Source organism: Centrocercus urophasianus, unplaced genomic scaffold, assembly GCF_019232065.1.
Source record: "Centrocercus urophasianus isolate 14NV4802_14NV808 unplaced genomic scaffold, USGS_Curo_1.0 seq_31, whole genome shotgun sequence".
NCBI lineage: Eukaryota > Metazoa > Chordata > Aves > Galliformes > Phasianidae > Centrocercus > Centrocercus urophasianus.
In genome coordinates, this window is record NW_024884878.1 from 10382027 (window position 1) to 10405076 (window position 23050).

The window sequence follows — 23050 nt, forward strand, 5'->3', positions numbered from 1 at the left end:
AAAACTTCTCAGACAAGGTGACCAAGCACTGACAACGGCTGGTGGGGTCACTGCCCTTGGATGTGTTCAAGGAACACATGCAGATGTGCAGACTGCCACTGAGGGACATGGTCAGTGGTACAGTGAGGGTGGGCTGGGTTTGACTTGGGGAGCTTAGGGTCTTTTCCAACCTCAACAATTCCATGGTGCTGTGATTCTGGATGAAAGCTGAGAGCTCCAATACAAAGCTGAGGGGCCATTCTCACACTCACCAAAAGCACCAGCATTCACCTGCCCCGCTTACAGGCACTCGTGACGCCAGCGCCTGGAGGCCTGTCCTTCCCAAGTGAAAGGCACACACCACTGTCACTGCTTCTCTTTAATAGCTACAGCGCAGTTCTCTTGCTGCAGACACTGTTGACTCCTCAGCTGCAGAGCAGGGGCACAGGACCCACCTGCCTGCTCTGCCAGGCTGGCCCGTGATGCTGCATCCGTCATGGCGACCTGGTGGCAATGCAGGCGCAGCCCTCACAGCAGCAGCTCATGGGGCATGGACTCGCCTCGCAGGCCGGCCAGCAGGTTGTCAGCAGCCAGCACTGCCATGGTGCTCCGTGTAGCATAGGTGGCACTCCCAATGTGCGGCAGGATCACTGTAGGCAAAGAAAGGGTCACGGTGTGGCCGCACGCTCGCTGCCCTCACGCTGCTTCCCACTGCCCCAGGGGTGTGCAAGCAGAGGGCCCTCCATCAGCTGCTTTGATGGAGCTGGCAATGAGCATGCTGCTGCCACACACATCTGACAAACAAAGCTAACTCATCTACGGGTGAAGGCCAGCAGGCAGCAGCGCTCCTCCTTTCTGTATTCAGACGTGGTACTCAGCTTCCTGTACATAGTTTGTGGCAGATGACAGAGAAACATGCAGAAATTCTCACTCTGCGGCCTCACTACTGAGCATCTCCACTTTCCTACAGGTACAATCCAATGCATATGGGGGCAGAAGCCCGAGAACAGTTCAGAATATCGGGACCTGCAGGCTCCTGGGTATGCAGGAAAGGTACGTGTGATGGCAAACAGCCCCTACAGACTGCAGAGCTATGGCACAGTCAGGGCAGGGATTTTTATCCACCTGTGTGACAAAGCTCAGAGACAGAAAAAAGCTGTGTGACAGAAACACAGGATGGGTGAGAGCAGCAGGGACCTCTGGGCCATCTGTCCCAACCCCTGCTGCAGCACAGACTCCCAGGGCGGGTTGTCCAGGCCCACATCCAGGCAGCTTTTGGTGATCTCTGGGGACGGAGACCTCCACAACCCCTCTGGGCAACCTGTGCCACTGCTCTGTCACCAGCAAAACACAGCCCACTCCTTTTAGCAGTGGTAAGAAACATGCCAAAGTTGCTTTAACGGCACATGGTTAGAACAGTAGCAATGACTGGGTTCTTGCTCAAGTCAGAGAAAGGCCTGCACTGCAATCTGTCCATTTTATAACAGTCAGCACCTTAGGGGATGTAGAAACACAAATACCTGACACACTGCTGAGTGTGGGAGGTGGGAATTGGGCTCTGCCCCCAGATAACAATGACAAGATGAGGGGTGGTGGCTTCAAGTTGTGCCAAGGGAGGTTCAGGTTGGATATTAGGACAAACTTCTCAGAAACTAATGGAACAGGCTGCTGAGGGAGGCGGTAGAGTCACCTTCCCTGCAAGTGTTCAAAATGGAGATGTGGGACTGAGTGATACAGTTTGGTGGGGATGGGTTGATGGTTGGACATGGTAATCTTAGTGGTCTCTTCCAACCTTAATGACTGTGCGATTCTGTTATTTCAGAAATGGACATCCAGACATGGGCACATCCACATTTTCCTCCTGACCTCCCAACGATTTGTTTACTGAAGAGATTTTTCCTCATCCAAAAATGTCCTTCCTTGACAGAGGCATCTTGCTGCCTTCTGGACCCTCGCACAGAATACTGGTCCTTCAGATGAAGGCATACACACAGGGTTTCAGGTTTAGGCTGCAGCATGACCAAACCAAGCACTTGGGTGCATAACAGGATGTTGTCCATTGGCTCGGAGCAGAGCAGGTTGACTGGCTGAAGCACGGACAGCTAGGTAGAAACAAGCACCCTGCCATGCTAACAGCAACAAAGCTGGAAAAAAACAGAGTTACTCTGTGCTTAAAACCATTCTTTCCTCTCTGTTCCATTTCTGCCTGTTTTCTGCCTCTAGGTCTGTCTTGCCTGTAACTGAGAGCAGCACCTGCTCGTATTAAATTCCTTTATGAATTTCAGCCCAGCTCACGGAATGCATTTGAAAAAGGTTAAAAGACATGCCAATCTCAATTGCTTTCTGGACTACTGAAATATCTCCCTAGCTTATTTTAGATTGCATTGATAAGGTCTTTAACAGCTCTCCACACTGCACAACTGTTACCTAGAAGCTGCTTAAATACATGATTTTCCTTTCTGCCACAAACACTGAAGCTCTTGTTCACCATCTTCAAGCCCCCAAGGAAATCAGCCAGCAGGTCCTCCGCCTTGACAGCAGAGGTGGCTCCCCAAGCAGGAGGAGGCAGGGCAGGGCCAGGGTGGCCAAACACATCACTTACCACAGTTCCTGAGTTTGAGCAGAGGGTGATCAGTGGGCAGCGGCTCCGGCGTTGTGACATCCAGGCCTGCAGCCGCAATTTGGCCACTGACCAATGCATCATACAAATCTTCCTGGTTCACCACAGCCCCTCTGGAAAAAAACAGGGAGATGGGCTTGCACAGCTCCCACGTGGTCAAGCAAGTCCCTGCGGTCATCTGCACTTCCATCCACTGGGGCTGGACACGGGGCCCTGGGCAGGCACAGCGCCTGTCCCCCCCAGTCAACTCGTCCTGACTCTGTCTGGATCCCAGAGCCCTCACAAAGGAGGGGGTGGGCTGCAGGGTGGGCAAACGGCCCTTCTGGCTGCAGCACGCTGACTGCACACGCTGCCTGGCCTCACAAGGTGCACCCTCAGCTGGCTCAGCCACCACAGCCACAAGCAGGCTGCCACAAGACGGGGCTGCTGTCACCTGCTCGTGTTGATGAACACAGAGGTCTTCTTCATCTTGCTGAAGAAATTCTTGTTGCACATTCCCTGGGTGTCGGGAGTCAAAGCACACGTCACGATGACGAAGTCCGACTCCTGGGCCAGCTCTGTGACTGGGACTGGGAAGAGAAACACAGATCACAGCTCTGCTCACAGCCATCACCAGGATGCTTCTGCAGCCCTTCTAACACATAAGGAACACCAGAGAGAGAATGCTGCCCTGCCCTTTTTCTACAGATGGAGAGACACAGGTCAGGCAGACATGAAATGAACTGCACAGAGATGCTGCTACAGATACAATTATGGTGCTTTGTTTTTACATCAAAATTTATCCAAAGTGAAATCTAACAACTTCAGATGTCTGTCCCAAAGGTGGGCTCAGACTGTTTTTCATGTTCACACAACAAAGTACTGCCATGACAGTTTACACCAACATTAAATCTCTTTCCACATTACAAGCTCTGACTCATGCAACTTCCACTCTTGGGCCAGAGAGCAACAGCTTCCTCTGAGCAGTGGAAAACGCAAGGAGCAGAACAAGGTCTAGCAATGACCATGCAACAAGAGTACAAACTGGAAATGTGCGAGCTTTGGACTGAAAAATTAGCACTTGATGCAGGACTTGGGATTCCAGCAGGCCTGCAGAGAGGTCCTGTGTGCCAGCTGAGGTACTCCCAGGATCTGCTGGACCGTCACATCCGCTTTAGAGCAACAAGTTAAGGACTGTGTTTGTTTCCAGCAAACCATCCGCCATCAGCAACCAACAATGATCAGTCCCTGCCCACCCTCCCTGATGGGGCACACTGCAGTATCTCACAGGGTCAACCGTCAGGCTCCTCTGGTACCTTTGCAGCGGTTCAGCCGAGATATACTGAGCACTCTGCTGAGCACTGACACCCCCTGTGACTCATGTGCTCCAGGTGGCATCTCCAAGCTGTATCAGACATGCTGCTTCCTGCCCTGCAGTTGAGCACTGTTGGTTTCATTCATTTTTCTTACCAAACTCAGCTTGAAACTCTGCAGCATTCTCTGGTTTCGGCTGACTTCCAGTGTACAAAAAGTTCTTGACCCCAAATGGCTTCAGACGGCGGGCAACTGCCTGCCCTAGAAACAAGAAAGAAAATGCTGTGCACCCTTCAGCATGCAGATGGTTTAGCTGCAAGCTAAGCAGCTCGTGCAACACAAATCTTGCCCAAGGGTCTCTGCAGTGTGCCTAGTCAGGACTGCTCCTGTGAGGCTGCTTTGTGTGGTACATGTTGTGTGTGGGGTGGATGCCTTCTGCAGCTCCTCAAGAGAGCAAATGCTCAGCCCTAGGATATCAAACCTGAAGCCACTTTAGGCAGCAAGCCAAAACGTGAGGAAAGAAAGCGCAATCTGCTGACAAAGTGAACAGCTGAACGGGTCCTGTACTTTGTCAAGCTTTCTGTTTGCTTAACTGAAAACCAAGAGGCCAATGTCCAGTTTGCTGTAGCATTTGGGTATGGTGGATGCATGTGAATGAGTAAAAAGCTTTAAGAGTCATGCCTGATGGATCAAGAGCTGCTCAGAGAGGCTCCACCAAGCCTTTCTTGCTGTTCTAATAGATTCCAAATAAGTGAGCACAGGGAACAAACCTGGGCTGAAACTCTGAAAGCAGCCTGATGTCAGCAGGGGCACACACCTGGTGCAGGAGACACACTTACCTATTCTTCCCAGACCTATGATGCCCACCGTACTTCCAGACAGTCCATAGCCACACATCCACAAGGGCTTCCAGGTTGTCCAGCCACCGCTAGTGGAGAGAGTGAGAAGGAAACTGATGTTAATAAAGCAGCAGTGGAAGACCTGCCTCAAAACACAGGACTTGGGCAAGAAAATCATGAACCACAACAGTGCAGAAGGCGAACTTGACCGCCACTGGCGGGTGATGTGCACCCTGCTTCAAGCCCGTGGTCTGCAAGAGTCTGCTCTAACTGCAAGTATGCTGCAGCAGCCTCAGGGCTGGCTGAAATGACGCTGCTGAGCACAGCCCTGGGACAACTGCTGGGCAGTCAGCTCTGTCCACGTCCCCAGGAGCCCAGAGAGGACAGAGTGGCTCTCAACCACCGATCACCCATGTATCCACAGCATGCACAGAAGTGCTCGGAGGACGCTTCTGCCCCATTAGCAGCCCTTGAATGCAGGACTGCTGTGGGCTCTGTTACCCTGCACGACTTTCAGTGCCAGCGTGGTGGAACACCAGCTTCAGCCCCATGTCATTTGTCGGGCTTCAGGCTCATTCTCCCACAGTGCCCGACTCTCTGCAGCCCCGCTCCAGCACACAGCACACACTCACGTCTTCACCTCCGCGACAGCCTCGGGCAGCCGCCGGCACGTGGCGAGGAGCAGAGCCACCGAGAGCTCAGCGGTGGCATCGGTCAGGACGTCAGGGGTGTAACCCACGCGGATCCCCCTGCAAGGAAAGCACCGGGCTGAGCTCCTCCACGTCAACGCTGCCGACTCTAGCATGCAACCTCTGTTCTCCTGGGAAGACCCCCCCCCACAGGAGCGTATGCAGCCGCGGGAGGGCATCCCTCCCGAGCCCTTCCGGTTGGGGCCTCACTGCAGCACCAGGGCACAACCCCCCTCGGGGCTTCAAGCTCTGGGGTGCAGGGGATGGATCGCAGCCCCCCGCCCTCCGTTCCCGGCCGGACAGGGAAGGGCGCAGTGACGAAGCCGCGCGCACCCGACGCGGCCGCACGGCACCGAGGTTACCGCTTCTTGATCTCGTCCAGGGCGAGGTGATCGAACCCCACGGACATGGTGCTGATGACTTTCAGGCTCGGCCCTGCAAAACACCGCCGCTGCAAAACAGCTGCGCACCGACTCCCCCCGCCCAGCCCCGGCCCGGGGCCGCGCACCCACCGGCGGCGTCCAGCACCTCGGCGTCGATGCGGTCGGACAGGAGGCACAGCAGCCCCTGTTTGCCCGCAACCCCCGCCAGCAGCTCGCGCCGCGGGACGGGCTCCTCCGAGTCCCACTGCTGCACGCGGCACCTGCGGGACGCGGCCGTCAGCGGGGCCGGACTTCATCCAGCATCCCGCATTCCCCCGGCCCGGCCCGGCCCGGCCCGGCGCTCACCCCGCCGCCTCCGAGAGGACCCGCATTCCCTCGGCCGGGATCCGCCGCGTCACGAACACCGCCATGGCCCGGCGCATGGCCGCCCCGCAGCGCCACCGCACGGCCCGCGGGGAGCCCGGCAGCACAGGGCGCCGGGCAGAGGGCTAGGCGAGCGAGTGAACGGGCGGGCTCCTCCCTTCGGCGGTGCGAAGGGTGGGAGCCCTTGCTGAGTTTGGTTAAGAGGGCCGTGGCCGGAACTTCCCGTGCAAAACAAATCCCGGGGGGGCAGAAATATCAGACTTTCTGTTCCTGTGGTGTGGTGGTTGTGCAAATGCACGTGAGTTCTCTGCTCCCGATTGATGGCAGAGCCCGCGGAGAGGAGCAGGTAACTGTTAGGAGCCCTCCGACCCGCGGCAGGGCCATCACACCATCGCATCACAAAAGGTCACTGCAAAGCCGGGCTGCCTGCGACGAGCACACGGAGAGGCTGTGCAGAGCTGCCCGGCTGCGGGAGCTGTGGCATATCTGCGGTGCAGATGGCTTGGTGAGCAGGGTAAGCAGATGGAGGAACAGACTAGGCATGCAGACACACTCACGCACGTGTCTATGTGTACGTGGCCTTGGGCTCCATTAGGCTCTCCTCGAATCCTTTGCTGCCTCCACGAGCCCGAGTGTGCTCTCTGGAAGCTCTGAGGCTGCCACCAGCTGCTGCCCACTGGAGCAGTGAGCTCTGTCTTTGCCGCTGCAGTGATGGTGATGATGTCCTTCATGCAGGAGGGACTCCTGGAGCTGCTGTAGGATGTGCAGTACCACCCGGCACCACCCCCAGACAGCACCGCCTGGTGCAGTGGGATGCTGTGGCACCAGCGTTAGATGATGACAACCTGTGCTGCTCTTGGTGGGCCTGGGTGCATCCCTGTGCCACTTTGCTGCTCTCATCCAGCCCTCCCCACAGCCAGGTTGCCTGCTGGGCTGCATCTTCCTCGCTTTTCAGCTCCCGAGCCTGCGTGCAAGCACAGCTCTGTGATACAGGAGGTACGGCGGGGCTGTGGGGTGGACCCAGCCAGTACCTGTGTCTCCTAGCAGAGCACACCCAGCTCACAGCAGGACTGGAATTATTGGCTGAGCAGAACAGACGGCTCCACCTGCAGCCCCAGCGTTCATCTCCTACTCCCCCTGCCCAGATGCCTGAGCGCTCAGGACACTCCAGTCTGACACACGGCCTGCACAGCAGGGCTGACCCACTGCCTGCTGCCTGCGTGGAGGAGGATTGCTGCCATTGGCAGGGCTTCTGCCTTCCATCACCATGTTGGAGATATGGGCTGTCACTGCCTGATGGAGGCTTAGCGAGAGAGCTGGAGAGAGCCGGAGTGTGCAGCTGTCTGATCTCAATGGCTGTTTTGTAGTAAACCCAGAGAGCAGAGACTCGCAGTGCTTTTCTCTGGCACAAATCATCTGTGCTGTGTGAGCTATCAGCTTATCTAACAAGTCTGTATTCTGCCGGTGGGATTTTCCTTTATCACGATGCACGCCTGCTCCTGCCGTCAGCGTGCTGTCAGATTAGGCCAGCAGAGGCCATTGTACTTTTTCATAATTGCTTGAAATTTCATTGTGCCGTGTGGAGCTGAGTTATCATTAGCACTGACATCTCCCTCTCTTATCAGGGAGAATTCATGTCAGCATGTGTGCTGTCCAGCATATCCCTGCACTGCCGCTGCTGCAGGGTGCTGGATCCTTTCCCTTTCCCCTCCGGCCACCCCGTCCTGCTGCTGGAGGTGGTGCATGGCTGCTTTGGGGTGCTGTGGGCAGCTACTGAAAATAACAAAATTTTGGCCGGGTCATTCCATATATATGGAATGAAAAGTTTCACATATATATATGCAAAACTATAAAGGCTGTAAATGGAAGAGTTGTGGGAATTGGCTTTTTGCCTGTTTTAACTGCAAAAACATGCAGGTCCTGCTGAAATGCTGCTGGGTCCGGCTGTCCTGCCCAGCACGCACAGTGCAGGATGCATAGAATGCAGTTCTGTGCACATCCCTCAGGAGAGCTCTGCAGGGCACTGCAGCCCAGGGTTGCTCCCAGTGCTGTGTCCCACCAGCACTGCCCACCAGGTCATCCTGCACAGCCCAGCACTCTGGCTCTCTGTGTGACCACCTGCTGCCTGCTGGAGGATGCACCACGCGGCCATAAGCAGTGCAGGAACCCTTTCCTCTCCTTGGTTTTACCCAGATGCCATTCAGCCCAATGTGTCATTATTCCTGTCCCATGAGACAACCTGGACAGAGGTTACCAGTCTCTTCTTCCTGCTTTTACAGCAGTATTGCACACAGGTGTGTCTGCATGTACACACCTGCTGGAGCCGGCATCCTGCCTGCACCTGGGCACCTGATGGGTGCAGTATCCTCTCTCTCTGCCAGTTCTGTGTTGGACAGTTGTGCCTCAGGAAGGCTCTGAAGCACAACTTTTCTGAGAGGTAAAATGAGAGAGAGGGGTGGATGCCAACTCCTTTCCTGAGCTGTGCTGGTGGACAGAGCAATGAGCACTGCACAGCACAGCCCACCGGCAGCAAGACATGTGGTCTTGCTCCATTCTGCCTCACTGTAGGGCCAGAGCTGTTGCGTACAGGGCTGCACCATCCACCTTCTCTGGTAGCAAAGGGGATGAGCTTGGGATGCCAGCAGCTTGCTCTGTGAGTAGTAAGCAGGAGAAGGGTCACGAGGACCGCTCCGCTTGACATCGCGGCTGTGAGAAGGGTCAGAAAATCAAAGCCTGTGGGTTAATTTGCTATGCAGCTGCCTCTGGCACTGCTGGCCCTTTGTCCTTTGGTTGCCAGGTAGGTTGAGGGTTTTGCAGAGCTCCCCGGGGTGCTGCAGGCCTTGTAGGGACCCCTTGTAGGGGTGAGGCACAGGGTGAGGGCCCACAGAGGTGCGCTGGGAGAAAGAGCTCTTTGTGTTGTTGCTCCTTCCTGACACCGTCATCATCTCTGGTGGGGTCACTCCACCAAGCAGCTCCTGGCTCCCCAGGGTGGCATGCCCATTTTGCAGCACAGGGGAGCACATCACCCCCTCACCAGACCAAGGCTGGGCTTCACCTGCCCTGCAAGCCCCCATCCAGTCCCTGTCTGAGCATTCCCTGCTGCCGTCCTGACCCCTGGCACTCAGCAGAGGGAATGCTCTCCTCCATCAGTAAGAATCCATCCATGTGCCAGGGCCGGTTACCTGCGGCAGGGCTGGGGAGAGGGACTTGACGCAGCGCAGGAAACAGGCTGCTGCTGACAATGGAGCAAAGAGAGAGCAGCAGGCAGATGGCGTGAATATTAGTGCATGGAAATGACGAACACTCTGAGAATTTCCCAGCGCACTCCTGGCTGGCTTGGGCCCGCTTTTATAATTAATTTATGGAAAGCACCTAAGTTGGGAATAAACACCATCTCACAAATCCCTCCTAATCTCCGCCTGTATTTTGGAGCGATACCCTGAAGGTATAGTTTCTTACAATGATTAAACTGTTTTCCTTTTCAGAATTAAAAAGGGCTTTTTTTTCATGCGATTGAACAGAGCATTAGTTGTCAGGACCAAACGCAGACCTGTTTTAGATGCAATCCATTGTTGCAAATGCCCGGATGGGGTATTTCTCCCCCGGGCTGCCGGATGCCAAATCTGTCACTGTTTCCATTTTGGATTCATGTATTTTAAAGCAAAATGTGATTTGATGCGTTGCCAGTCACCTGATGGCTCAGAAGCACTCTGGCATTAGCACAAATCTGGGAACTTCCTTTAGAGAAGAGATGTAATTTTCACTGAGCTGTTGCTTCTCATTGGTGATGGAAGCAAAACCCCCTCCCTGGGGCAGGATGTGCAGAACATGCCTGGGAAGGTGTCTGCAATGAGGATCTGGGATGCGTGCATGCCACTGTGTCTCTGGGCTCATGCAGACACTGCAGCACACTGTTCCATGCAGCCTTGTGTGCCAGAGGAAGCCTGCAAAGACCCGGGCTCAGCTCTGCATTTGGCTGCTGCCTGTGGAGAGGCTCCCACCACAAGCCTGAGGGGCTTCTGATGGCTGCAGCTATGGGCAGACCAGGGCATCTGCATGGATCTGGGAGCTGGGGCTCCTCTGGCAGTGAGATCCAGGCAGCATCTGAGGGCATGGGGTGGGCTCTGCAGGGAAGGAGAGGCCTTTTTGTTACGTGCCTTATCAAGTCCTGACACGGAAATCAAGGTAGGAATTACGCTGGGCGCAACCTGTCCCTCTGATTTGGCCTCTGTGGCTCAGTTGTGCACAGGGGAAGCCTTTTCCTTGTTCCCTCCAGCACCATCTCCTTGTAATGGCTAATGGAAAAACACTGCAGCGGCGCAAGATCCTCTTACTCTCATAAACACAATGACAAGGCTGATCTGCAGCAGGAGTGGGTGCCCAGCCGCACGTCTTGGCTGAGTGCCTCCCTTGGATGTGCTTTGAGTCGGGCAGGTGTCAGAGCAGGAGGCAGCCGGGAGCAAAGAGCCGGGAGCAAAGCCCAGGCCTGGGTGCCCGCTCTGTGCTGCCGCCTGTGTGCGCTCGGCTACGGCCTTGCAGGAGCCCAGCGGCTCTCTTCTATGCGTAGGAGTGCTGGGTTTTAAGGTGCCTTTTCTGTTGCTTTGGGAAGAAGAGAGCACGAGGAAGATCAGGTGTGGCCTTTGCATCTGGAACACCACAGCCGTAATTAAAATGCTCTGGAAAGTGTTTCACTCCTACAAAGTAAGAAACGGTTTTGAATACTTTGCCCCATTAATTGCATGTTAGTTAAATGCGTGTTTTTATAGCATGGATTTTCGCCCATGTGCAGTTCACTAACCTGCATGTTTAAATATGCATTACAACCTTTAATGCATAGTAATTATTAGGTAGAAAAAGATGTTTTCTGGGCTCAAAAGGCAACAGAAGGAGGTGATGGCAGGGTGCTGCACCAGCCCTGCCTGCACCGGGACAAGTGGTGGGTGCCTTTCCGTCAGGGTGACCGTGTTGTGTTCAGCAAAAGCTTAAATCTGATCAGGCATGGGAAGCAGTACCACCAGCATTTGGGATAGAGCAGGCCGTTCCTGCCATGGCTTCAGTGCTCCAGCAGGCTGTGCCTTTCCCAGTCTCCAGCCACCAAGGCAGCCACGAGCCTGCTTCTCCCACAGTGTGTAGGGGGCAGCCAGCGTGCATGCAGCATCCTCCACAGCTGCTGTGCTTCACAGTCTGGAATCCAAAGGATCTCCACATGGCAGCGCCTGGGGGAGTGCAGGAGAGGCAGGAGGGAGCGGCACTGCAGGGTGTTCTCTGGGGCACCACACATTTAGCATTGTGTGGGTGATATGCCTGCTCTTGTTCCTCTTGGGAAGACCTGCCTTGATGGCCTTCCTGACAGAACAGCCAGAGGTCCAGGTGACTGCAGGCCACCGCATGAGCTCAGCTGCCTCAGTTCGGAAGCAATACAGTCATGGAATGGTTTGATTGGAAGGGATCCTGAAAGGTCATCTAGCTTTGAACTCCTGCCATGGGCAGGGACACCTTCCACTAGACCAGGCTGCACAAAGCCCTGTGCAACCCGGCCTCGAGCCCTTTTAGTAAAGAGACTCTCTGGGCAGCCTCTGGACCTCACACTTACAGTGACTTTTTTCCTCACATCCAATCTGAAACTACCCTCTTCAGTTTAAACCATCACTCTCTGTCTTGTCATTACAGATCCTGGTAAGCAGGCATTCTTCAACTACCTTACAAACCTCCTTTCCGTACTGAAAGGCCACAGTGAGGTCCCCCCAGAGCCTTCCCTTTTCCAGGCTGAACAAGTCCTGCTCCCTCAGCTTTTCTCTGCAGGACAAATATTGAATGGTATTGGTCCCAACACAGACCCTTGAGTGACAGCACTTGTTACTGCTTTCCATTTGGATGATGAACCTCCGACTCATTGGATGCAGCCATCTAGTGAATTCCTGATCCCTCTTACAGACTATCAATTAAAATAATCTCTCTCCCATCTAAATACATGAATATTGCAGGAGACCACACAAAAGGTCTTGCAGAAGCTGGGGTAGATGACAACCAGCTCTTCACTTTCTCACTGATGCAGTCAGCCCATTGTGGAAGGCCGGTATATGAATCAGGCATGATTTGCCCTTTGTGAAGCCATACTGGCCCTCTCTAACCATCTCTCTGTCTTTCATGTGCCTTAGCATGACTTCCAGAAGGATCTGCTGTGTGATCTTACCAGGCACTGCTTTAGTCTGGCTGTAGTTGCCAGGACCTTCCCTAGGAGCCTGTTACAAATATCTGTGATACTCCCTTTTCACCCTTCACTGGAGACTTCACCTGGCAGCTGTGAGTTCTCAGATATGAAGGGGAGAGGTTCAGCAGCTACATCCGCCAGTTCCCTCAGGACCCTAGGATGTACCATGCTGGATGCCACGGAACGTTGTGAGTTCAGGTTCCTGAGGCATTTTTTGAATCTCATCTTCTCTTGCAACGCGATTCTTGTGTTGGTTCTCATCCCTCACGGGATGGGATGGGCAGCCATCCCTGGTGTCTTTTGTTTTGAAAGGCTTTGGGGCAGGAGGTCCTGCACCCTTTGCCTGCTGAGAGCTAGGGCAGCTTTCCTGGACCCAGAGGGAAGGGGGCATCAGCCCCACATGTGGGGATTCCTGCGGGATGTCCCAGCAGCAGGGTCCAGAGGCAGGAGTGCAGCAGCTCCTCTCGGATGTGGTGCTGCTTTCAGCAGTTGGTCTGGCTGCGGGCTTGTCAGAAACAATGCACTTACTGTACTGTACCAGATTGTACATCTCTGGGTTAATTGTAAAACTATAATACAAAGGACGTTAGGGGTTTGATGGAGTTAAATTTTAATAGCAAGCCAGCACCCCTTTAATGACATTTTATACATTTAAATTGGGCATGATCCCTTTGGGAACAGTAATTTTATTCATAGAGATTATGTCTAATTTGAATATAAAAACACCACTAAAAAGATATTGGATTTGCTATTTTTCACTTGCAGGAGCTTTGGATTCCAATCTTCCCAACTGACTGGAATGCAGTGGATTAAAAAAAAAAAAAAGTTAAGGAGAAATAAAAGCCAACAACTCTCATCAAGCACCATCCGTTGCTCCTTGGCACTCTCCACACAGACAGAGGCATTTGCCTGTTTCCTTCAGCAGAGGAGGTGTCTGTCATCAGGCCTTTCACCTCCCCATCTTTTGGCTGAGCTGCTGGTGTCTGGCACCTGTACATCCATCGGGCAGTGCCAACAAACGGCCATAGGCTCAACACTTTGAAGCAGATTCCTGACAGTTCACTCAAATTGTCAAGGTAGTTTGGGGAGGGTTAGGATTGGGTTGGTTCAGAGTTAGGTTTTGGGTAAGGGTTAGAATTACATTTAGAATTAGGGTTGGGTTAGGATTGGGTTTGAGTAAGGGGGCTATTGTTAGAGTTAGGGCTCACTCCCCCTAGGAAAAGGTAGGGAACCCTGCCGACCCCTTGTTTTGTGAGAGCAGACTGTCTCACTTGTCTTTTCTTACTACTGCAGACTCACAGATTTAAAATCTACTTATGCTGAGGTCACTGCCCACCATAGGTAAAGCAGACTTGCACACAACCAGCCCCAAGGGGAGGGCACGCAGGTGCACCTGGGTGGCTTCTGCAGGCTGCTTCCATAGATCTCTGTCATTCTTGCTCCCAGAGGGTGCTGCTCCCAGAGAGCTGTCTGTCTGCTATGCAGTCCATGCCATCAGATTGCTGCGTGGGGATGCTGAGCCAGTCTGTGCACGCCCCTGTTCTGGGTGACCCTTGCTGTGCAGAGCACATGCTTGCCCTGCTCAGTGCTGCGGGAGCTGCTGGAGGAGGAGGGCAGTGGGCTCACCAGGGAGGTGTGCCAATGGAACACAGCCCCACTCCCACCAAGAGACACGAATGGACCAGCAGGGTTTCACCCCCCCTTGGGTCCTTGCAAAGGCCCTGAGCGCAGCTTGTTACTGGAGCACAGTGCTGTGATGTTGCTAAGTTAGCACAGCGGGTTCTGTTCCACCCTCCCCGAGCAGGGGACATTCCCTTCAGCACAGCGGAGGTGATAACAGTGCTGACACTGACGTGAGCCTCTGCAAGGCTGCAGCCTCATCTCCGAGACAGGATAAACTGTTTGGCCTTCGGACAAGATTATTTCTGTTCGGAACAGGATTGTTATCACTTAATTGAAAATAATTATCCAATGCAAATTGACTTCAAGTTGGCAGGCTGAGTTGAAGAGATTGCACGCTTCCAAGCTGTCCTGAGCGGAGCTGTGCCAGGCTGCACGGGGCAAGGTGAGAGATGGGACTGCCAGTGGAGCTCTGTCTGCACTGCAAAGGGTTTTGCCTGTCTGGCCTGCCCTGTGCACCCACCAGGGACACGTGCAGCCCTGTGGCGTGCTCTAGGCCCCCTCACTATGTGCTGTGAGTTCCATCTGCACGGCAGTGCCAACACTGTACCGGAAGGGCTCTGGTGCAACCAATGTCCCCGGAGACTGATCCCAAGGGTAACGGGGGAGGTTAATGAGCTGGCACGCTGTCCTTGAGTCTGCACCTGAATTGCTGCATACTTGTGGGTGTCACAGCTGCACCCGTGTCCTGGGAAGGGGACAGCTGGTGCCACAGGCAGCCTAGTCCTGAGCTGGGGAAATACAGAGGCTTTTCAGCTGGAAGGGACTTCTAAAGGTCATCTAGTCCAGCTCCTTTGCAATGAACAGGAACATCCACAGGTCCACTGGGGGCTCAAAGCCCCATCCAGCCTGATCACCAGTGCCTCCAGGGGTGGAGCTTCTACCACATCTCTGGGTTCTGAGGTTCCAGTGCCTCACTGTCCTTATTGTACAAAATCCTTCTTCCTTATAGCCTATCTAAATCTCCCCTCCTTAATTTAAAACCATTTCTCCTAGTTCTTTCACAGCAGACCCTGTTGAAGAGCTTGTCCCCTTCTTTCCTTTAGTTCCCCTTTAGAAACCGACAGGCTGCTCTCAGGTCTCCTGGAGAAGACTCCTGGAGCCTTCTCTTCTCCATCTGTACAGCCCCAACTCTCAGCCTGTCCTTGTAGGAGAGGTTTCCATCCTTAGAATAATTTTGTGGCCCTCCTCTGCATGCACTCCAACAGCTCCATGTCTCTCCTGTGCTGAGGACTCCACGTGGGGGTGCAGTGCTGCTGGTGGCTTTGCACATCCTGCTCTTCCCTCCCATGTGTAAGCAGTTGGCCATTGACAGTTCTGCATGTCAGTGTGTTTGCCTGGGAGTTTCCAAGCGTGAGCAAGGCACCCTGCTCTGCTCTGCTCTGCACCCTGCACGCCAGGCACGGTGTTCCCACTCGGCATGTTGGGAACCCTGTGCCCGCTCTGCTCATCTTTGGCCTCTCCCTTTTCTTTTTTATTTCTGCCTAAATGGGTTCGGATGAGACGAGATCCTCCCTCTGCAGAGGCACAGATCCACTGCAGAATGCCGAGCTTCCGCGGCACCCTTACGTGCTTTGACCTGACTGCTCGGTGCAAGATTAATTAAAAAAATATTTAAACGCAGTTTCATCAGGAGTGCAAAATACTTCTGTGGAAATCTCCATCAGGAGCCAGCAGAAATGAGAGTGTGCTTTACCTGGCGAAGCACAATTAGACAGTCAAATATTGTCCCAGTTAAAGACTATTAATTTTCCTTACATTTGTCATGAATTAATTTTTTTTTCTGGCTGTATAAACAGTGTTTCATTTATAAATACAACCGCTTCCTTTACACTGAAAAATTAAATTTGCTTTGATAATGAACTGAGGCGCTAATAATCATTTTGCAATGCAAAAAAGTGCAATTACTGCCCGCCGTGCCTCACATCAGCACCGACACAAAGCCAGCCTGTGCTCCGGGCAGCACCTGCTCCACGCGAGCTCAGCACAGTGCTGTGCCTCTTCCGACCCTCACCAAAGCCGTGGGCAACACATCTGAGCTGCAATGCCCATACGGAGGGGCACGGGCTTTGCACAACGCGTGCAGGCAAAGCTGTGGGACAAAATGAAGGAGCACAGAGCACAGAAAACACAGCAGTGTCCGCTGCAAAGCTCTGAGCACACAGTGGGAGGAGGAGGAGGCAGAGCTGTCTTTGGTCACGGGCCGGTATGGAGGTATCTCCTATAAAGTGGGACCTTCAGAGCCAAGCCCTTTGGAACAGAATAGCAACGCATTCTCACAGGACCTCGTGCTTGGGAAGTCTCAGCTCTCAGGAAGAAAGGTGGAGAACAGCTGCAACGAGAGAAGACCAGTCTGCCCGAGGCAGGGCCAGGAGGGCACAGCAACGCTGCCAGCACAGCCCCGCACTGACGGCAGCTCAGTGGCCTCAGCAGTGAATTCTCAAATGTTGGATGCTGCTCCTGCCTGGCGCTTCCTCTGGATGCAGTGTGACATTGGAGCACATCCTCTTCGTGCCTGTGGCTCAGAGCACTGCTTTGGAGCAGGCATGGCAGCTCCAGGCAGGCATGCAGCACTCTGGCATTGGCAGCCACATTAGGGCAGCTTCCACCACCTGGAATACATCGGTGCTCCCACAGCTCCACGCAGTGCTGCTCAGGCATGCCTGATCAGGTGAAATCCCGGGTGATTCTACCACAGTATGTATAAAGTATGTATATTGTGTGTGCATACATGTCTAATACGTATGCATATCAAATTGACGTAACCATATATTTTAGGCAGATGTTGGTGAAAGGAAGGATTCAAAGTGGAACCCGCCTATCTGCTCCACTCAAAAAAAACCTTTTATTCTTCCCCAATGTACACAGGCATCCCACAGAAACTGCACCTCAAATTGAAGCACTCCTTCTTTCCTCAGCCTTGCTGCAAGAAATCATAGACCAAACACTCCCTTCTCCCCTCTTACTCCAGGGACGGCTGCCCCCATTACCAAACAAGACTGCAACCTTTTGATCCATCCATCTTGTCTCTTCCACCCAGCCCAGGCTGAGCTACAGCCACTTATTTATTCACGCAATGTAGGTTTCCTCATGCCGCTTCACCAGTGCACATCAGCTGTGACCTCGAGTCTCTGCCCTCTCCAGGGATAAGCATGTTTTTTAGTCCCAGGCATCTCTGGAGTAAAGAGTGACAGTTCTTTAAAGGAGGGAATAAATAGCAGGTGGGAGGAATGACAGGCTGAAGCACATTTTAGTTTAATAGGATAGAATGGAGCTTGATGAAAGTAGTCCAGTCTGCAAGTCATCAGGTCCAGGACAGAATTTTAACGCTGTGCTTTCCTTTAAATAGCTGCTAATGCAGCAATGTGTTTTGCTAGTAGAAAATGCATCAGGCCTTCTTGTTGCTTTCAGTATCCTGCCCTTCCAATCTAAAACAAATTCAGCTTTACAGTTGCATTAACTTCTGTACAATTAACTAACTGCTCAACAGAAAGTCCACTGATAGCTACAGGAGCCTGCCAGGATAAAATGCTTTGGTTCAAGTAGCAGAAGGAAGAGATCCACGAGTGGAGCCCAGCGCTGTGGTCAGGGAAGGCTGAGCACCTGGACCAGACGCATGGCTCGGTAAAGCAGAAACAGCTTCCTTGTCTGTGCAGTTCACTGATAAGCAGGGCACAGATTTTCTCCTGGGTGTATGGAGTGTCCAACACTGTGGGATTCCATGTCCTGGGAAATACGGTTCCTGCTACAGCCCTGCTGATTGACATTAGGGCATTAGGTATTGGGAAGAATTTCTTCTCCAAAAGAGTGTTCAGGACGGGCACAGCTGTCCAGGGAGGTGGTGAAGTCACTGTCCCTGGAGGTGTTCAAGAACCGTGGCGATGTGGCACTGAGAGACATGGTTAGTGGGCATGGTGGGATGGGTTGGGGTTTTCTTTGAAGCCTTTTCCAACTGAGATTCCATGCAACAGGTCCTTTTTGTCTTGCTGCATGGTACTTCTCCCACATTTGTGAAGGCTGCAGCACTCAATGCAAGGTTTACAACGGTTATGTTAATGTAGGGCAACAAAACTGAGACAAACAAATGCAAGCCTTGGTTGGAGAGCAGTTAGTGTGGGTGGAACAGGACAGCCCAGCGCACGCAGTGGCGTGTAACTGTCCTGGCTCTTTACTCCCCTTAACGCCAGCAGTGCCTGGACCTGGTCGCGTTTGACACCGCTCCACCCAGCAGTGGAACAGGACAGCGATGCTTATACAGTGGAGAGGGCAGGACCAACCTACTCAGAGATACTGCAGAATGGGCCCTCAGCAGCCCGCTACCCATCTGCTTCCTCAGCAATCTCTTTTCATCTGCAACTCATGTTTGTTCAGCTCATCCTCAAACCCTGCCAGTGATTCTCCATCCCAGCTCAGACAATCCGCTGCGGTCCTCTGCTATCCTTACCATTTCAAGGCCTGTGTTCTTAGTGTCTTATCCCCACCTGCTGTATGTTGACCCTGAGCTTTGTTGCCCTACTCACTCCATTAAAAAAAAAGTCCTCCAATGAATGCTATTTTCACACATGCTTTCCTCTAGGAGGAAGAAAAAGAAGAGTCTCGTCCATTTCCATCTTTTCTTGCCGGCTGCATTATCTGGAACCCCTCTGATTCTGCACACTGCACAGCAGGTTTGCTCAATCTGGAAGTGCCATGCCTGACAAAAGTCAGACATGAGCTTGTATCTTACTGCGCCACAGCCTAAGAGGACTTGCAGCTAACACCCTGCTTTGTATACACTGCTGCAGTCTCTTTTTCCATTTACCACAGCTTTGCTGCCTCTCGGTCAGCCTGGGAGATTTGCTGCAGCCTTGTTTCAGCAAAGCAAGTTGATTACTTCCTGGCGTTCATCTGCAGCATTGTGCTCACTGGCACAGAGGCCACAATCTACAGTCAGGCTTCTGAGGATCCACCCAGCCACTTGCAGCAGTTACTGACTGTGCTTAAATTTTCATCATTGGCTTCCCAGGACAATTCAGGCACATACTCAAATCTGAAAAAAAATCCATAAAAGAGTCCAATGTCAAATAGGACTGGTTAAGGCCACTGAACTTCAGAGGAACTACTCAGTTTGGACTCCTGGCCGATTTAATTCCTGTCAGAGTAGCCAGGTGCCTCAGATGTAAGACTTAGGAAAACTCACCAGTTCCACATCACATTGCACGTGGACCACTAGAAGACATCAGTACCTCTGAAACAAAGCGGCTGCATTACTGCCATGACTTGTACATCAGAATCTGCAGTATTTATTTATATAATTATCTTGTAATTTTTAATATGCATACATTATAAATAACTGGTCTGACTACTAAAGACTGAAGAAAAGAAGGCACTGAGAATCTCAGCCTTTTCCTCATCCTCAGTGATGAAGTTCCCTACCGCATCCAATAGATGTGGAAGATTCTCCTTGGCCCTCCTCTTGCTGTCAACATATTTGTAAAATCATTTTTTATAATCTTCAACAATGTTGGCCAGATTAAACTCTCATTGGGCTTCCCTCTACATACTCTAGTGACATATTTGTATTCCTCCTGAGTTGCCTGATCCTTCTTCCAAAGATCACAGATTCTCTTTTTCTCCTGGTATCTCACCAAGAGCTGCCTGTTCAGCCGGGCTGCTCCTCTTCCCCGTTGACTCTTCTTACAGGACAGGAGGGCCTGCACCCTCAGGATTTTCTTCTTCAGCCACATGCAGCCTTCCTGGACCCCTTTGCCTTTCAGGACTGACTCCCAAGGGATTTTCCAGGTCAATGTTCAAAACAATTCAAAGTCTGTCCCCCCTGGAAGTCCACAGTTTTGCTGACCCCCTCCTGACTTCACCAAGAACAGAAAACTTAATTTCATGGTTGCTATGCCCAAGACAGTTCTGACTGCCTCATCTCCCACCATTTCTTCTCTCACAGGTCTACAGGGCACATCTCCTGGTAGGATATTTTACCAGCTGTGTCAGGGTTGTTTCCCACACACTCCAGGAACCTCCTTTGCACTGCTTCTTCTGAGCTGTATTGCATTTCCAGCATGTGTCAGGGAAGCTGAAGTCCCCCCAAGGACTGGTGATTATGTGACTTTTGCCAGTTCCTCGTAGAATGCAACATCCATCTCTTCATCCTGGTTGTCTCTAACGGAGCCCCACCAGGATTGCTGCTCCTGCCTCTGCCCCTTACCCACAGGGACTTGATCTTATCATTCCCAGCCCCAAGCTCAAAACACTGAAACACTCTCTTCCTTGCCTTGTCTTGTCTTCATTATCATGGAATCATAGAATGACAGCATGGTTGGGTTGGATTAGACCTCAGCCCCACCAGCTCACTGCGTCATGGTCCAGCTGTGGCTCGGGGCACTTCCAAGGATGGGGCACCCACAATTCTCTGGGCAGAGCCTCACTGCCCTGCAAATAAAAAATTTCCTTCTCACGTCTGGTCTCCCCTCTTTTAGTTTAAAGCTGTTACCCCTTGCCTTATCTCTAAACTCCCTGAAGAAAACTGTCTCTCCAGCTCTCCTGTAGCTCCCTTGAGGCATAGGAAGGCTGCTATAAGGAGCCTTCTCCAGACTAAGAAGCCCAGGTGCTCCTGTTCTGACTGCAGTACTTCAGGTGGCATCTCATAAGACTACACAAAGGAGAACCACCTCCGTCTCCTTGTTTGTCACCCCGCTGCTGATGCACTGCAGGATACAATTAGCTTTCTGGCCATAGTATAAGCCCATGTTGAGTTTCTCATCAACCAATGTCTCCAAGTCCTTCTCCTCAATGCTGCTCCCAGTCCACTCAGTGACCTACCTTTGTGAGTGCTTGATATTGCCCCAGTCCACGTGCAGAACCTCGTATGGAGAGGTTCACACGGGCTCACCTCTCAAGCTTGTCCCAGTCCCTCCTGATGGCATCCCTTCCCTCCAGCGTGTTGACTGTATCACTCAGCTTGGCGTTGTCAGCAAACCTACTGAGTGTGCATCTGATCCCAATGTCCACATCATTGACAGATGCTAAAAGTGCTGGTCCCAGTATGAATCTCTGACTTGTAACTGTGTTGAGCACAGCTCTTGAGTGTCCCCATCCAGTCAGCTCCTTGTCCACCAACCGCTCCATCCATTAATCCATCTCTCTCTAATTGAGAGACAAGAATGTTGTGCAGGACACTGTCAGATGCTTTGCACAAGGCCAGGTAGATGACGTAAGTTTCTCTTCCCTTATTGTTAGTAAACATTAATTCAATGTAAATACATAACGAGTTCATGTAGCAGCCTCACAAGTTCAGCAGTGTCGGTACTTTCACACTTCTGTATTTCCCTAGGTGGGGCATTTTCAGTGCGTATCATTTTCACATTACCACTGTTGCCTCTCACATTTGCTAGCCTGCTAAATACCCCATCATCACATTAAGCCATTGCATAACACCTGCACAAGCAGCAAGTACACTGGCCTTTCTGTTTCCTTGTGGGATGCTTTGCAAATGAGGAACAGAATATTTAGTTGAGGGTTCTCAGGGATAGAGACACAGAGAAGATCTCCATGGGGAACCTCTCAAGAGCATCACCTCCCAGGTGGCACCAGAAGAAAGTTCCTCTGGTTTTCCTGTCCAGGAGTGGCTGTGAAGTTTTCCTTCACAACACACAGCACAGCAGCTGTAAAACACCTCCTATATGGATCAAGGACTCCTCTCCCTCTCTCTCTGATGTTAACTGCAGTTTGTAGTTCTGTCCTTGGTCTCTTGGACACCGCAGAAAACACAGCAGTTTCAGTTTTGGAGGAGTGAAGCAGAGGTCTCCCTGCTCGTGATGTTCTTCAGTAAATGAGCACGGTGAATGTGAAAACTCTCCAGAGCACACTATTGTGCAACGTAGAGAATGACAAGGCCAAAATTCCACTGGCCCACTTCTGTCTTAAACGAAAACTAAATCAAACTACAACAAAGATATTACTGAACATTTGCCTCAAAAACAGCAAAGAAAATAATTCCGGGAGACGCCCTAAAATCTGCCTCGCTACAGCTTAAGGGAATTCTCCCCTGCCTGTTATTGTAGTTTTGTGCTTTCCAGTACTCTCTGCGGGCAGAACCACCAGCATGCAGTCTTCTGAGATTCATCTTCTGCTCACACTTTCTTAGTGCATACGGTTTGCAGCCCTGCAGGCTGCTGATGTGCAGGGGTACAGCCACACACACCGTGGCACCTGCCGATTTCTGAGCTGCCCATCACCTGTAGATGGAGAATCAGGAACTCCCTGCATCACAACACTTCTGTCCAAGGAAGTGCTACAGGACAGAAGCTCTGAGGATGCATTCTCTAAAGCTCCAGGTGGCCACTGAGTGAATGGGGCAACTGCTGGATGAGCTGGAGCTGACCTAAATACTGAATCCAAAACTCTCCTTCTGTATCTACCAGTCTGCATGCTGTGCCAGCTGAAGGCTGCTGGAGACTTTTGTTCAAATAGAAAAATGTGTTGGTGAATAAAAAGGGATGTAAAGCACAACACATGGGAGAAGGTGAGTTCAGTGCTGGGGTCTTTTCAGGATGTATATATTTTTAATAAGAGGTGAAAGTGATTTATTTTTTTTCAGCCAAAAGGAAGTTTTTAATCAGATAATTGATGAAGTTGAGAAGAGAGACATTTCAGCCACCAGCACGAAGGCACTTACTCAGAACTGGGCACTGGGTTCTGAATAAGATGTCCTTGACAAGTCCTGACAGTTCTCAAGCATTACATGGGTTTAGGTCTGCCGAAAACAGCTCTGGACAGAGACAATATGGCACTGAAATACCAGTGTTGTCATTTGGGACCCTGAAAAAAACAAAAAGCAGGGAGCTTACAGAGAGTGTTACAGTTCTGGCTGAAAGACAGCCCCCATTCTTCTGTACTGCAATACCCTTCTGATTTCTCCTCCTCCTATACCCATGCATTTGCACAACCTGCAGGTTCTTTCCAATTTCTCTGTAAGCAGAAAGAGAGGACGCCTAACTTGA

The 23050-nt window shown here is 52.0% G+C and overlaps 1 protein-coding gene across 1 annotated transcript; it reads right to left on the minus strand.

Annotated features, from left to right (window-relative positions):
• Positions 1–343: 343 nt before the first annotated feature.
• Positions 344–6227, minus strand: GRHPR (glyoxylate and hydroxypyruvate reductase). The gene is made up of 9 exons (XM_042829410.1): positions 6149–6227; positions 5933–6063; positions 5783–5855; positions 5364–5480; positions 4732–4820; positions 4049–4153; positions 3033–3168; positions 2582–2712; positions 344–629 (listed from the first exon to the last, which is right to left on the minus strand). Exons 1-9 carry the CDS (start codon positions 6223–6225, stop codon positions 508–510), a joined length of 981 nt encoding a protein of 326 aa, XP_042685344.1. The 5' UTR covers positions 6226–6227; the 3' UTR covers positions 344–507.
• Positions 6228–23050: the final 16823 nt, after the last annotated feature.